Raw genomic sequence first — 15451 nt, 5'->3', positions numbered from 1 at the left:
GTGCTGAGGTCACAGAGAGGGAAGAAGAGGTGTAATATGAGGGCATTTTCAGGACCTGGAATTGTCCTGGATGACATTGCAATGACAGATACAGGCCATCATATGTCCTGCGATAACCTACAGAAAGGAGTGGGAGAGAATGTAAACTACAATGTAAAGTATAATTGATGCTGTGTGGCAAAGCTCCAAAATGTTTTCATCAATTGCAATGAATATACCACACTAATGAAAGAGGTTAATGTGGGAAAAGTGTGAGGTGTGGGGAGTGGGGCATATGGGAATCCCCTATATTTTTTATGTAACATTTTAGGTAATCTCTATCTTTAATATTTCTTTTTAAAAAAGTCATTCGGGCTTCTAGATCAGTAGTCTCACCTAAGCGTGATTTCATCAGGTGGAATTAAAGCAAAGACCGAGGCAAAGTTATTTATTTATATGCTGCTTTATTTCTGTAAGGATACACTGAAACGTTAGATGATAATAGCTAAGGACAAAATGTAGAAATGAGGCATCAGTTTCTCTAACCACTTCTAACAAGAATGTTAATATGTATTGTCATTACACGTTTACTGTTGATATTGTCTCATACTATGTAATATAATCATGAAGAATACAGCAAAGAGGTGATCCTGCTTTTCATGTAAGCAGTAGGTGGAAATCCGGTTCTACCTGTGAGGATGGTGGTCTCCCCACTCCCCCAGAGATCCAGCTAATCTACTGAGGAAAAATCCTAGGAATCACAAGTGAAGGGACTCGGCGGTCCTCCTTAACACGTGAACGAAGAGCAGACAACTACTATGTTACAAGGGAGTCAACTCGAGCTGCTCTGACATGCCAGGTCTGTGTCGACGATAGCTCTGGCAGCCTGCTCAGCTACCCCTCTAGAGATTTATGGTTACTTCTGTGGGATGAATCTCCGTTTTGAGGGGGCCAAAATCAAATCTTTCCATGCAAGTTTCAAAACTCAAACTATGTAGATATGAATTAAAAACAACAAAAAACTATTATTAATTGGGGAAAAAAAACACAGAAAGGACAGCAGGGTTAATTTCATTAAGCTTCCAAAAGGATTTGCTATGTCGAGGTCCATCTGAAACAGGCTCGTTTTCTCAGATCGGCCCTACCCTTTCCAAATCACCTGCACGTTCCGCCCTTTAAAAGTCGGAACACTCAGAGAACATAGCACACAGGGAAATCAATGGTTAGTACAGAACAAGGTCAGTTTAGAGTCAATCGCTAAGTTCAAACGTTAATTTTCAGGAAACTCGTATTAGTCATTCGAAAGCACAAAAGAACAGAAGGCAGGTAATAGTCTTGATGAGGAAATTCAACCATGCATTTCGGTACATTCTCTCTCTGCTCATGGAATTGGGCGAGCAGCGGAGTTGAAGCAGCCGCTGCAACTCTTGCGTGTCGTGTGACTACACGTGTGACGACACGGTGGGGGCCCAGCTGAGCCGTGAAAACCATCTCAGTGGGGGGGAGGGTATCTTTTAATGCTTCTTGCTTACATCACTAAGTGGCTAAATGGTTAGCGCTGTTCTGCTCTATGATAAACATGCAGAAGAGTCAATCTATCTAAGTTTCCATCTTGCAATTGCAGCAGGAGAGGAATTAAGTCGGCTGCAGAACTGCTTTTTTTGCTAAATCCTAAGATGACCACTGTGTGCCCTTTCTTTGAATAATACTGTAAAATGGGAGCAACGACAGGAGAGGCAACGTTTTGAGGCGGTGAAATACCACTCTTTCCCTGTGGATGGTGCAGGGCAGAGAGGGAGGACACAAAGAACAAGACTCAGATTCCATTTTACAGGACAGGAGCCCCTGTCAATTTACAGCTTTTTGGCACAGTCGGGGCAATACACTTGCTGCTCATGGAAAACAAAGCGCTTGTTGGCCAGATTCACGGAGCATTTTTTGCAGTGGAAGCAGTAGTCGTGCCAGGATTGTCCTTCATAGGCCACCACACTGGAGCCTTTACCAAACCCTGTTTAAAAAAACAAAAGAGAACAGAAGAGACAGCTGCGTGAATAGGGCTGCGGAAGCTGCGGTTCCGAAAGCTCAAATGACGACCTGCCCCGTCTGTCCGCAGAGCCAACAAGCACGCGGAGCCAGCCTCTGCCCGGCTCCCGGGCCCACCCCCTATACCGCGCGCCGCTCCCCACGTCACGGCTACCCTGCCAGGCGCCCCAAGGGCCAGTACTGCCCAAGCCCTGAGAAGGTGCCAGGGCTCGGCGGGGGCCTCCCTGCTTTTAAAGACGCGCACCGACCTCCCAGCATAACCAGTGTCTTTGATTAAGGTCAGGGCCATGACATCAAAGTGGCCACCAGGAGGCAAACTTGGGCTGTTTGTGGGGCGTGCACTTACCGGGCCTCGAGGAGCTGCTAAGCTTCGATTTTTTCTACAAAGAACCACCACCCACGAGGGACAAGTTCTCTCTCCACCCGGATGCCTGCCCCGGATGTTGGCGCTGGGAAACAGGGTGAGAGGCAAGCGTTTCCCGTGGCACACTGGGGGCTTCCTAGCTTTAGAGACTGGGTGGCTCACTCTTGACACAGTCCTTTTCCCTGAGGATGGCAAAAGTCTTCTCAAATGTACATTTCAAGGCTCCCCGGGGAGATGGGAAAATTGGAGGCAGGGGGAAGGGCCCGGGGCACTTTGGATCGCGGCCGCAAGATGAGATATGAAATGGTTAGCTTTGCTTCTGAGCGCAATCAACTGCCAACAGGCAACTCTGAACTAGGCTTCGGCTGGGGGGTAGCAGAGTCCCAGGTTATCTCACTCCAGCCTCCCGATGCCCTCCCCCTTCCCTCCACCACCCCCTCCCCCTCCACCCCCCCACCCCTCACCCCCGTGCAGCCCCTGCTCGTGGCCAGGCGGGTCTCAGGCTTGTGAACTCCCGGCATCGGTAGTCAGCAGTTGTCAGGAAGTGTTCTGTATTGCGAGGGCTAACCTGGCCTGGAGGGAGGGGGGTGAATCCAAACTATTTGGGGGGGGGGCTCTGGGACCCCAATGGCAGGGCAGAAGGGCGTTCTCTGGGGCCTTTGTGGATGAAACCGATGACATAGGAGAATGATAGATGGTTACCATGCGCAAAACCTACTAGTAGCCTGGCAGACTTAGCAAGGACTCTTTAGCCTACCAGTGATGGGGTTCTTGCATCCAGCACACTTCTTGGCCACAAAGTTCTTGTAGCAATCCACGCAGTAATACTGGTCCTCCACAGCGGTGAAACGCTGCCCAGCCAGCTTCTTAGAGCAGGTAACACACACAAAGCACTCGCCATGCCAGGGCTGATCCTGGTAAGTGATTCCTCCAGAGGTGATGGCCTAGACCAGGGAGTGTAGCACCGGATTCAGATTCACCAACCATTTTGTTGAATGCCTGCGACGTGCCAGGCACAATTGCTGGGCGCTTTGGGTATAGACAGTATCTCATTTAATCACCACGGCGACCATGGGAGGCAGGTGCTATTATTATCCCCAATTTACAGATGGAGACACCGAGGCTCCGAAGGCGAGCCCCTGGCTAGGCACGCCTGGGTCTGGCAGGAGCACTGAGCTCTACTACAACAGTCTCCTCCTCTGTCGAATGAGCATAATAATGCCCACGTCACAGGGCTGCCGTGAGGATGGAATGGGATAGTGTGTGTGCAAGTGCTCCGCCAACAGTGAGAGGCTTCTAGAAACAAGCGTGGACACAGGACGCCCTGGCAACGTACCTTGTTGCACTTCACGCAGTGCTTGGCGAATTTGGCCTCGTGGCAAGTCACGCAGTAGAAGTCCTCCCCTTTCGGGAAGAAGCTTCCAGTCCCGATGACTTGCTTGCAGTGACTGCAGGTGAAGCAGTCCTTGTGCCAGACGGTCCCCTTGTACTCCACGTTTTGATCTCCTGCGGGGGGAAGCAATCGGATAGCCCCACTGACAGCGCTCTGCAGGGGGCTGCATCCTCTCAGCTCCCCACTCCTGGGCCCTCCGGAGTGGAGGGAATGCAGTCCCTGCAGTTACTGGCCTCAAGCTGCCCAGGCCCCATGTCCTACTCATGCTTCTGCCGTGGGAGGGGACCCCAGCTTCCTCATGTCACAAATCCCTGAATCCCCATGCCCCCCACCGACACCCCCGCCTCCATACCCTTCGCGGACCTAAAAGATGCAAGAGGGGAAACTCGCTGACCCGGAATTACAGAACCACTAGTAAGAGGCACCGTAAGGACGAAGCATGCTTTGGGTCACTTACTCTCCCCAAATGAGAAAGTGCTACATACTTTTCACTTCATTCTCTTGCCACAGACAGTTCTCTCCAGTGTTCTTTAGTTTCCGAGTGTGTGCGTGTGTGCGAGCATCTATGTGTACGCATATATACACGTCTATATATGTGTACATATATATGCTAAAGTCTAAAAGCAGCTAGCGGCAACATTAGCCCCATCACGGCAAGCCAGCCCCGCGTCATCCCTGCCCTCGGGGCCTGCTCCCCAGCCCCGGGCACGTGTGAGCGTGTGCAGTACCTGCCACGATTGGCTTGAAGCACCCTTTGCACTTGGGGGAGTCCTCCCGAGTGACACACTTGTTGCACAGGATCTTGTTCTCCTTGGCCACGAAGGTCTCATTGGCCAAAGGGTGAAGGCACTTGGCACAGCGGAAGCAGGTGTCATGCCAGTAGCGGTTCTTATAGTGCAGCTCCTGCAAACCCAGCGAAATACGACAGGCCACTGCGGGTTACTCCTCAGGGGTGCCGTAACCCTCCCGCCGAGACCGATTTGCCTGGGGCTCAGTGCACAGGCTGCACAGGCCAGTATTATGGTGCTGAGGGGAGGATGATGAATGTGGAATTCCTGAAAGACTGACCAAAAGAGCTGGAAAATGGCCCTCCATGGTATCTCTAGTCCAACTCCCCCATGAAACTAAGACATGGGGAGTCGGTGGGTCCAGCTTGAGGCTGGTCCGTCAGTGGTGGTTTTACCCTGTCACTGCGCCTCCATTTCCTCACCTGCACGTCACCGCCTGCCCTGCCTCCCACAGTGGGGAGGCTGCGGTGATGAGGCATGAGGTTTTGATAGTTACAGGGGAGCTACACCCCACCTCCACCTCTACCTCCATCACCACCACCACCACCCCGGCCCGTCTCCTTCCCACGTGCCAATGACGGTTACCTTGGAATCTGCGCCGATGGGTTTGCGGCATTCTGCGCAGGTGTTGGCACAGAACTTGTCAAAGCACTTCAGGCAGCAGTGGTGGCCGTCCTTCTGCACATACTTCTTCCCCTGCAGGGGGTCCCGGCAGTAGTGGCAGTCCATCTTGTCTGCCATGGTGCCCACCTTGTAGCTGGAGGGACCTGTGCGGGGCAAGCAGGCAGAAGCCATGACCAACAGGGGCACCTGAATGCCATTCTGCGTGTGTCCAGGGAAACCACTCTGAAGTCATGGTGTCTGCAGGCGCCAATGAAACAGGTACTTCCTGGTCAGGAAAAGGCCCCTCAGGTGAGTTCCTCACAGGCCAGCAGACCCAGATGGCCTGTGAGTCCCTGGGGTGGGAGAAATCCCTGCTCGCATATACCACTGGTTTGCTTCCCAAAGGACACTGAAGGGCCCAAGGGGAGCAGAACCGGTGTTGGCTAGCATCAAAGGGAAGGGGATTCTGGGAGACTGGGGGCTTTGAGCGGTGATTTGCAGAACAGAGGGGTGTGATGGAGAGGGCAAGAAGACAGGCATTGTTTTACACAAAAGGAACAGCTTTGGACAGAGGTGGGTGACCAGGTGCAAGAATGGCAAGAGAGCAGCAGTGGCAGCTCCTGGGGGGGAGCTGTGGGCTGCCTGGTTCCCAGGATGGTCAGAGCAGGCAGGCTGTGGGCGGAGGGGGTGGCCGGCCCCTCTGCTTTCAGGGTCCTGCCAGCTTCCAGCTCTTCCATGGGGGGTGTTTAGTACCTCCTGAGACCTCACTTTCCTCTCATCTGCAAAATTCAATTCATATTCATTTTTAACAAAAACTTACCTGCTGGGAGCGGACCTGGCTCAAGTGGTTGAGCGCCTGCTTCCCACGTATGAGGTCCTGGGTTCAATCCCCAGTACCTCCTAAAAACAAAAACTGAAAAATTGACTTTTACTGGGAAGCAGATGTAGCCCAGCGGCTGTATGTCTGCCTCCCCTGTACGAGGTCTTGGGTTCAATCCCTGGTACCTCCTAAAAACAAAACAAAAAAGCTTAACTAATGACTCTGCACTACACTATGCTAGGCATATAAGCAATCATTCCTCATTTCTTTAAAAGGTTGCGATTTAAAGCTGGCAAAAAAAAAAAAAAGTCTTTTTAATTCCTGAAGAGATCCCGGAGAGCTTTTCCCAGAGAGTTTTACTGACCTCCGAGGCTCAAATAGTAATCATCACAAAGAGTTTATGAAACCGACCTTTTCAGCTGCTACCTGCAAGCTTTGCAACTGTGAATTATTGGTCACAGTGATGTGCAGTTTGCTGACAGACCAAAATCAAATCCCCCCTTTGTTCAAGTGACGGAGGATCTATCTATCTATCTATATTCATGGAAGTGTTACTCTTTGGGACATGCACTGTTTTAAAATTGGCAATTTTAAAGTATAATATTGGGGGGGGGAAGACTTCAAAAAGCAGATGATGAAACAAATATTATTTTAAAAAACGGACTGTGATCCCAAAAGTTCCTTCCCTTCTTACGGACAACTTCCTTCACTCCCTAACCCCCCCAAGCCGCTGCCAAACTGGCCGTGACCACAGACAACAGGCCTGTACACACATTGCTAAGGCACTCCGGTGGCCCCCAGCCCCCGGCCAAAATCATTGCTCACTGAATCCTGCCACCACAAAAAAGCACCATATGTGAGTTGCAATTAGCTCTTAACTGCTTTAAACGTATGTTAATTTGGTCCTCTCTCTAAGGCCCCCTAAAAAACAAACTCACACACAGGTAAATAGATAGCAATTATTTAATTTGTGCGGGAAACGCAAGAATTGGCACTATTTTCTCCAGCTATCCACCAACATGGTTATCGTGCTAGCAAACATCCAGAGTTAATTTAGAGAGAAAGAAGGAGGGAAAAGAAAGAAGCAGTTGCCCAGTACTCACCGCAGCTCTTCCACTAACTGAATGGTCCCAAACTCCCACATTGGGTTCCATTCCCAGGTTTTTTTTTTTTATACAAACACATGTCCAAGTTGTTTGGATCCTGTTGCCACAGGCAACCAAATAGCAGAGAAGGAGCCAAGGAAACCACACCCGGCATCTCAGAAGCCGCCTTAGCAAAGGCCGCTTGAACTCTCACTCAGAACCATGTCAACTTCTGAGGTCAGCCTCCAAATAAGACGATCAGGCCACTGACAACCCCAGTGTTATGGGACAGCCAGAGCTCCCTGTGCCTGGGACACAGGCAGACCTCTCCAGAGAACTGACAACTGGAGCAAATGAGTGACATTCTTGCATAAGGACAGTTGCTTGGGACAGCTGGGTCGCAGTTAAGAGATTTATCAAGCCCAGAAAATGACCCCTGCTGGCACTTTTCCCTGAAAAAGTATTTCCAGCCTGTTTACTTATTAGGCACTGTTCTCTGGTACAATTGGGTTAGGGACAAAAAGTAGAGGCAGAGTGAAACCAGGTTCTAGCTCCTTGAGCTATATACTGCTTCTGTAAGGCAGCCTTTTAAACAGCCTTCGTTTAGCCTCTGTGTATATATATTAAAAAGTATGCGTCAGAGGTGACAATGTTGAAATTCGCCCTCCTCAATCCATTCTTCTTTTAAAAAAAGAAATTTTTGTTATTTTCAAGTTCAGTGAATAAAGGTATGTACACACCCACAAAATGCAGAAGATAAAACAACGCCTCAATCCTTTCGTTTGTTCCTTTCCCTGGTCACATAAAATCCTTGTCTTAGCTTTTCCATATGGAAAACATGCGCTAAACAAAGACTGACTTTCTTGTTAAGAGCTGAGTGGAGAAATGAAATAAATCTCCAGTAACAGTAAATGCCAAGGAAATTAAATTATCAGTGGCTCCTTGAATGCCATTTGGCTGGAAAACAGATTTTGTGAGATTAGACAATCCTGGCTTCCTGCGAGGCTAGCAACCACATGGCAGATTTAGCCTGTCAGAGACTGTGTTGTTGGACCACATTTGAAAATCCTTCATTCGCCCTCACCAAGGAGTCCCTACTTGGGATGAAACTTTGAACTTGCTCATTTTAATAGCACTCTCTTTGGATGTCTTCCTCAAAGAAGAGATGGATTTCTAAATACTGTTAGGTTAAAGCACCAGCTAGGGCCCCATCCGAAAGGAGTCCCATCTCTGGGTGTTTCTGAGTCCTCAGTTTTACGGTAAACAGAGATGATATCATATGATAAAAGGAAAACACCAGCAAATGCAGTTCATTCTATTTAAAGCTACTGAGGGGTTTCGAAGAGAAGGAAAAGGACACTATGGTTCCCAGTACCGGAGAGATCTTACCTGCCAAGCCTTTCCCACTTTACAACCACACACTTTCAGAACCGTTCAGTTACCACTGCCAACTTCTTCACTGGTTACTTTCACAGTTCTAGAACACGAATCACTCAGAGTGTCTAGGCATCCAGATGATGACATAATCCACAGCTCACCAATGAACATGGAAATAGCAAAGTGCTGACAGATTTTGGTCAGCGGAGTTGCTCACCATTGTATCATTCCTCTAGTGCAGGGTCTTAAACGAAGGAAAAGGAAAACTGCATGAATCGACCCCCAGTTAATGGCACCGCTAAGACGGGCCCCACCGCCCCTGGGTATCCTGGAATCTGAACTTTAGACAATTTTATTTTTTTCTTCCTGTTGTAGGAAAAATCCAGACCCATCTTATAGTCCTCTGCCCCCCACCACCCACTCAAAGCCAAAGAGTCTGCATTCAGAAGGAGAAACCGATTTCAAAGGGCATATTCCTTTAGAATTGATTTCAACAGATGACTTAAACCTTTCTCACAGATGTGGAAACACTTATTTGTCAAGACAGAATAGGCACTTCTAGGAACACTGGCTTTATTGCCTAATAAGTAAACAGGCTGGAAATACTTAAACTATGTTAACAATGTCTACGTCAAATTCATGAACTTTAGTACTTTTTGGGGGGCAATAAATCTAATTAAGTGGAACTCTGGGCAGCCTGCATGAGCTCCCCTCTTGTTTTTCCGACGTTGTGATTCTTTAGTCCCAAATTATTTCAAACCTTCAGGCAGGGTGCTTAGGATGAGGTTGCAATAACACGTTCCGACTGAAGAAACTGTCACCACATCAAAACGATGCCTGAAATATGGATGAGGTGTACAAGACCAGAATATTTTGCTACCACTTATTTTTCAATGAGGTCAACAACACTAAGAAAATGGCTCATAAATGACAAAGCAGTGGTTAAAAGACAGCAAATATCTGCATTTGTGGGGCTTCACTTGATAAAGAGTATGAGCCACATTTAGGCTTTGATTTCATGCAGAGAGAAAACCTTGGCACTTTCCTCCCTTTCCTTTTGTTAGCAATGATAAGCAAAAAGGGAAAAATGATGATGGCATTTTGCCTCTTCTCCCGGGCTCTCTTTAATCTTACTGAATTACATATAGTAGGCATCTGTCTTGGAGGGAATAATCATTTTTTATCCCCTTAGCAATTTCTAAGCCCCTGAAATATGAAGCCTTTTACCCTTCCCAAATTCCCCGATATGTTTACCTTGACCTACTGCTGTTATCTGGAAGAGGGCACGTCATCAATCATTAAATGAAATATGTGAACATCTGATACAAGGCTCCTTCCCTTCCTGCCCTGTCTTTGCCTGAACTACGTCTGCCCCAAGGCAGCTCTTTGTGACTCATTTCAATGTCACCTTGGGGGCCCTCATCTGTACATAGAAGAGCAGTCTATCACGGAAAAATCTGCAAATACAGTTGGAGCCAGTGATTAACAGGTGGAGAGAAGTCATCATCGCCTCTAAAGCTTCTTTTGGTCAACGCATTTTGTAACAAAGATTTCTGTTTTAGAAAACAGAGACAGGGCTCTCGTGAACCTATAGTGCTGAAGTCCAACCCACTGTCCTATAAATTTTGTCCATTTGAATGCAGTTAGAAATGTGACTGAGTAGTCACATTTTCGATTATTTATTTCATGAGGGTAGCCTGACTTTCTCTCTATGCCTGCTGCAAGAGATAACATCGTTCCTCACTTCATAAACAAGCTTTCTCTTTCAGAAAATTCCTGAACTACATTCAACATACTGAGAGATGCCTAAATCAACCTCAATATCTCAATAAAAGGTTTTGGCTCTCAATGTAATCGTGTACACATAGGAGTAATAAAACACTGCAACATTTGTTGTCTTATTGTGATGAACCTCTCAGAGAAAAGTCAACTCGTATTTTGTAAGTCTTGCTTGTGCTTTTAGATGTATTTTTCTCAGGTATTTCTTGCAAATGTTCGTTTTTGTTCCCTTTTGCCCAGGTAGCTCAAAACAAGACTATTTAAGCACAAAGTGATTACACCTACATAGCATTTTTTTCTAGCCACATGCTTTCCCTAAGTGGTATAATGTACAGTGTAAACAATGAACAGCAACCCAAGTGGAAAAAAAATTCAGGTTATTTCTGGTCTGTTAATTGCTAAGTCTAACATACCAGTATGTTAGTCACTCTGTGTATAAATATTGGCTTCCAAAGAAAGGGTATATTGCTTTCCTGAGAACACACAACAAACGGAATGAAGCCATAGCCGATGAATAGGACACTTGTGTAGAAGACAGCCTAACACACCTGGAGGTGTTGTCAGACATTTGGGAATAAACACCTAAACAGCTGCAATGAGACGGAGTTCATGAGTCACAGCTGAAGAGTCGTCTTTCATAGAATTTCACAGAAAATTTGAAAGTGGGCTTTTTTTTTTTTCCTGAAAGTGGTTTTCCCCTTAAAAACAGAACATGTACAGAATGACTCCATGTTATCAGCAAGTTCACTTGTACACTGCACTGAACAACAAAACAAATCTCTTCTCGGTTACTGATACTTAAGTAACACTGTCTCAAATCTTAGCTGGTATCAGGAGACTTGCATCTAGACGGACTAGAAATCACATGCCACTGAACTTCTACCCAGCCAGTTCCTAGTCTAGTACTGTGCTGTCCACATATGAAGTGTTTCTTAATGTTGCTGTTCTACATGCAACACGTTCTGTCTTCCACATGGGGAAAAAAAGCACCTCAGACCCAGCAGCAAGAGAACATGGTTTCTTTTCTCTAGTTGTGGTGAACTAGGAGGCAGTGATTTGGTGGTCATTAAAAGTACAAAATATTCAGTTTCACCTTCGACCAAATCTTCTGACTACCATTTTTTCAGTCCTTTTAGGAAACTGATCAGGTTTGATTACTCTCCTCTCCCTCTACCCCTTTCATTTGACAGGTGTCTGGACGCCCCCACACACACACTGGGCAGCACTGGGGAAAGGGAATTTCTGCCTTGATGAATCCGGCAAATCATCTTACTTCCAGCTCCACACCACCCCAATTCCTCCACTTGAAAAGCCAAAAGGTAAAGGAATTGAATCTCCAGTATTTTACACATTGAAAGTGTTCCATAACCAAAGTGTAAAGGTGTGTTCTGAACTTTCCTCTTGGTATATGGGGACAGACACTAAAAACGGATTTTGATCCAAGTATCTGAGATTGTATTTTGTCCATATGAAGCCCATGATGATTTTCTCCCTAAGAGGCACTTCTCTCTCATCTGCTTACATGGATCTATATGTATAATACACTACAAATGCATTATTTCCTGACTTTAAAAATCACCTAAAAGGTGTAAAGTCTCATTTAGCCAAGTTATATAGCCTCTAGATTTATAGAAGCATAAGTAACATTAAGGATTTGGTGCAATTTAAAACTCAAGGTTGAGTATGCTATAAATGTGTCACCTTTTAAATATATTTTCCTATTCTGCCACTTAGTAAATAAAATGAGCAGTTACTCTACCATTTATCATGCACTCAAGGTTCGTTCAAGCAAATGCTACAGCTGAACAGTTTCCTATACCCAGACAATATGTATGTTGGCTGATAACCACAATCTCAGCCATGCGGTACCATATTTGCAAAACAGCTCCTGGAGGTGGAAAAAACATAGACAGCTTTTGAACACTTGGGGACAAGGAAGATATTGCCTGTTAATTTTCCAAAGAAGGGAATCCCACCACAGCATACTTGCTTTGACACACCAAAAGAGACGTTTCCAAAAGTCTTTCAACTGTTTCAAGATTGACAGAAGAGTACAGATCTTGAAAAATAGCTTTTCTAAAACACCGCCACCCTTGATTACTTTGTCCTTTAATGTGAGTGCTGAGGCCCAGGACAAAGGGCTTGGTTTCTCCCCAAAGTTTTTACTTGACCAGTCCAAAGAAAGGGAACCGTTGCTCAGGCAGAGGGCAACAGAGCCACAGTGACAGTCCTACTCCAGGGAGAGGCAGGCAGCGGGCTCACCTCAGGCAACTGGGCTTTCTCAGAAAGCTCTCCCTCTTTCAATCTCTTCCAGGGACTTGTCTATGGCCAAAGGTGTCTCTTAAAATCAGGTGACAAAATGAGGGGAAGATCCTCCCGGTAATGTCAGCCTAGGGTGCCCAAAACCTGGCCTCTTTTTTCTGAAAAGAACAGTTAAGGACAAACTCATCCGATAACAAGGTGCATAGCCGTTTTTTTCAGGAAGATTCAAACTGTGGTTCAGCAAAGGGTAAGATGTGGAAAGTCATTCGTTCTGGACGTTTCATTATAAACAGTACCCCCCTGCCACCTCCACACTCTATTTAGCTTTTCCCAAAGACTTAAAGTAAATTTAATGCAATGCCATGAAGAAGGATTATGTTTTATAAATAATCCAAAATTCCTAACCCACAAAACCTTCTTTCCTCACACTATCTCACAGCTTCATAAGATGTCCTGAAAAGGATAAATAAATATATATATGCATAAGTTTACAGATCATTTTTAATGAAACCACTGAAATTACCAACTTTGCTTGAATGAGAATAATCGTTTGTCTTTGAAATAGCCCTCAGAGACACAGACAAAACGGAGACAAACTGTGGTATTTTCTATGCAGACAAGATGAAAATCATTTCATCACAAATTACCTCTTAGCCAAATGATGGACTTGCAGCCCTAAGAAAATTGTGCTCGGTTTAAGGCAAAGTTTTTACCTGAGTGTCTATGGGAAGCCATTGCTCAGAGGCCACGTTCAGGAGCAGCACCTAGACCAGTCTTCTCTCTACCCCAGCTGATAAGGCTCTGGCTCATTTGTGAACATACATTTAAGGGGACGTGGCTAACACAAAAATAACCGAGAGCAGATGTCCCACCCCTCCCCAGAGAGCACAACCTTAATCCCAGTAGAAAATTCTTAACCATTTTAGGTGATCCAAGGGAGAAGAATAGAACTCAGTAAAAATACCAAACACTACATATAAATACCTGCAGGGCTACTCAGCATCCAAATTAGCTCCAGAGCCAGAGAGGCCACATAGAAAGTCATCCTTGTACCGGAATAAAATTTGGATTCAGATCTGACATAGCTTAACACTGAGCCAACCTTATTAATCCACTTTAGATGCCTAGAAGGGCTTGCATTTGACCCTATAAATAATACCCTTTTGTGGTGTTAAAAGTAACTGTAATGGTTAGATTTTTGTTACCAATGTCATGAGAGAAGACTCGACACGATGAGGCTAAGATGCTTAACTCTATGTCTTCCTTGGCGTGTACCAGAGATCAGCAGAATACTGAAAGGGGGAGTCAGTTCTAGAGATCTCTCTAGCGTCCAAGAGAACAGAAGCGGATGGAACAGAATAGAAAGCATGAGTCCCACCCGCCACAGACACAGCGAAGATGCTTCATCCCACAAACGAAACCTCCTGTTTCTGTCAGGGACGCTGCAAGTGATCACAGGAATGAGAATGAAAATGTTACAGTGACCTAATGTGTTGTAACAGCTCGATGAGCCATCAGGCGGCTGGGGACTGGGTATCAGGAACCAGTTCTCCGAGAAGCTGGAGTCCTCAGGATGGCCTAATTATAAGTCCCTCCAGGCCCCCCAGCCCCAGACTTCTCTGGCCTTACCGCTGCCCCCCTCACCCTCACTTCCTCTGCTCCAGCCTCGCTGGCCTCCTAGCTGTCCCCTGCCCCCTCCACATACTCCCCAAGCCTCGGGATCCCAACACCACTTCCCCCTCGGGCTAAGACCCTGTCATGGCTGCTCCTCTACCTCCTTCATGTCCTTGCCCCAAGTCCCTTTTTCAGAGACATCTTCATTGCCCACCTATTTAAGCTCGTCATCACACACTCCCCCTGTCCCTCCCCCCTCACCCCACTATGGTTGCTCCTCACAGTTCTAAGGACCTTCTACCAGAATAGAGGATTGCACTCATTTCTCTTGCTTGCTATCCGATTCTCCCCCTCTGCTCCATGGGGGTCCTCCACTATTTGCCAGGGAAAAAAATTACTTCAAAGAAGCAAAAGTGTACGTGAAAGCCTCATGTTAGGCAAAGCCACAGAATCCTGAAAGTAGCTTTGGTCACTGGGCTTCAAGGCAGGCAGCCGACCCTTCAGTCTGGAACAGGCACTGGGCTCAGGCCCTTTACAACCACTGTCTTTGTCTAACACTGCACCACCACTGGTTTGGCTTTATTCACAGTCTCCCTCCCCTACCCAGATGAGGGCCAGGGCAGTGTTTGACTTGTCTGGGTATTCCCACAGCCTACAAGGAGGTGAGCAGTAAGTGCTTCATGGATAAACGTGAGTCGCAGGAGCTTCAAGTGTTTCCTGAAAAGTGATTCTACAAGAGAGAGCTGAAATTGTCGGTAACTCCTGGTCAGCTGCAAAGTGACATAACAATAAAAGCCAGGATGTTACAGGCAAATTTATTACACGTTGAGGTCAAAAACTAAGCCTAGGAAAAGAAGGGAGCGGACATGGGGCTCTCCACCCACCCCCAAAAGCATTACCAGCCTCTCTTCTTATCCAGGCTGATTAAATTACAGCAGGGAGATTGGCCAGTTTTAACAATACCACACCCCGAAAATAAACTTAAACTTTTCACCTAGAGGAAATGCTCTTACTTTATTAGATGATTAACCTTTATGAACCCTAAGTTTTAGATTTTAGTGAGGGGTATTTTTAGCCTAGAGCCCATGGATTTTTAAAGGCCCCTGTGGTAGTACCATGAACTCTTAGCTTTGTGTGCCAAATACTTTCCTTTAGTCAATACCAGTTTCCAGTTATGTATCAGGAGGTGTTTTCTTTTAGCAAGTAGAGTAGCCCCTCTAGACACCTGAGCATTTTGAAAAGTGACTGCAGAATATGGACAGACAGTCTTTTAAGTGTGGCAGGTAAGTCTATGTTGCCTCTGAAATTTTGCTACCAGAGAATTACTTTCTGGCTATTCATTAG

General features: G+C 46.4%; 1 protein-coding gene across 7 annotated transcripts in view; it reads right to left on the bottom strand.

Annotated features, from left to right (window-relative positions):
• Positions 1-426: 426 nt before the first annotated feature.
• The window catches only part of FHL1 (four and a half LIM domains 1), a 68548-nt gene continuing 53523 nt past the window's right edge, over positions 427-15451 (bottom strand). Inside the window, exons 1-7 of one of the 7 annotated variants that reach the window (XM_004456441.5) lie at positions 13207-13316; positions 5153-5334; positions 4508-4682; positions 3723-3892; positions 3144-3330; positions 2369-2568; positions 427-1987 (exon numbers count right to left, since the gene is read on the bottom strand). In XM_004456441.5, coding sequence (XP_004456498.1) covers positions 1904-1987; positions 2369-2568; positions 3144-3330; positions 3723-3892; positions 4508-4682; positions 5153-5334; positions 13207-13228 — 1020 coding nt within the window. In that variant the 5' untranslated portion in view covers positions 13229-13316 and the 3' untranslated portion in view covers positions 427-1903. Of the gene's footprint in view, positions 1988-2368; positions 2569-3143; positions 3331-3722; positions 3893-4507; positions 4683-5152; positions 5335-7093; positions 7173-8464; positions 8488-13206; positions 13317-15451 lie in introns of those variants that run through there. The other 6 variants (XM_071213039.1, XM_012524416.4, XM_058291972.2 and 3 more) reach the window with 6 other exon arrangements.

This window comes from Dasypus novemcinctus, chromosome X, assembly GCF_030445035.2.
Source record: "Dasypus novemcinctus isolate mDasNov1 chromosome X, mDasNov1.1.hap2, whole genome shotgun sequence".
NCBI lineage: Eukaryota > Metazoa > Chordata > Mammalia > Cingulata > Dasypodidae > Dasypus > Dasypus novemcinctus.
Note: the sequence above shows the minus strand (reverse complement) of the source record. Positions and strands in the feature narration are given on the sequence as shown.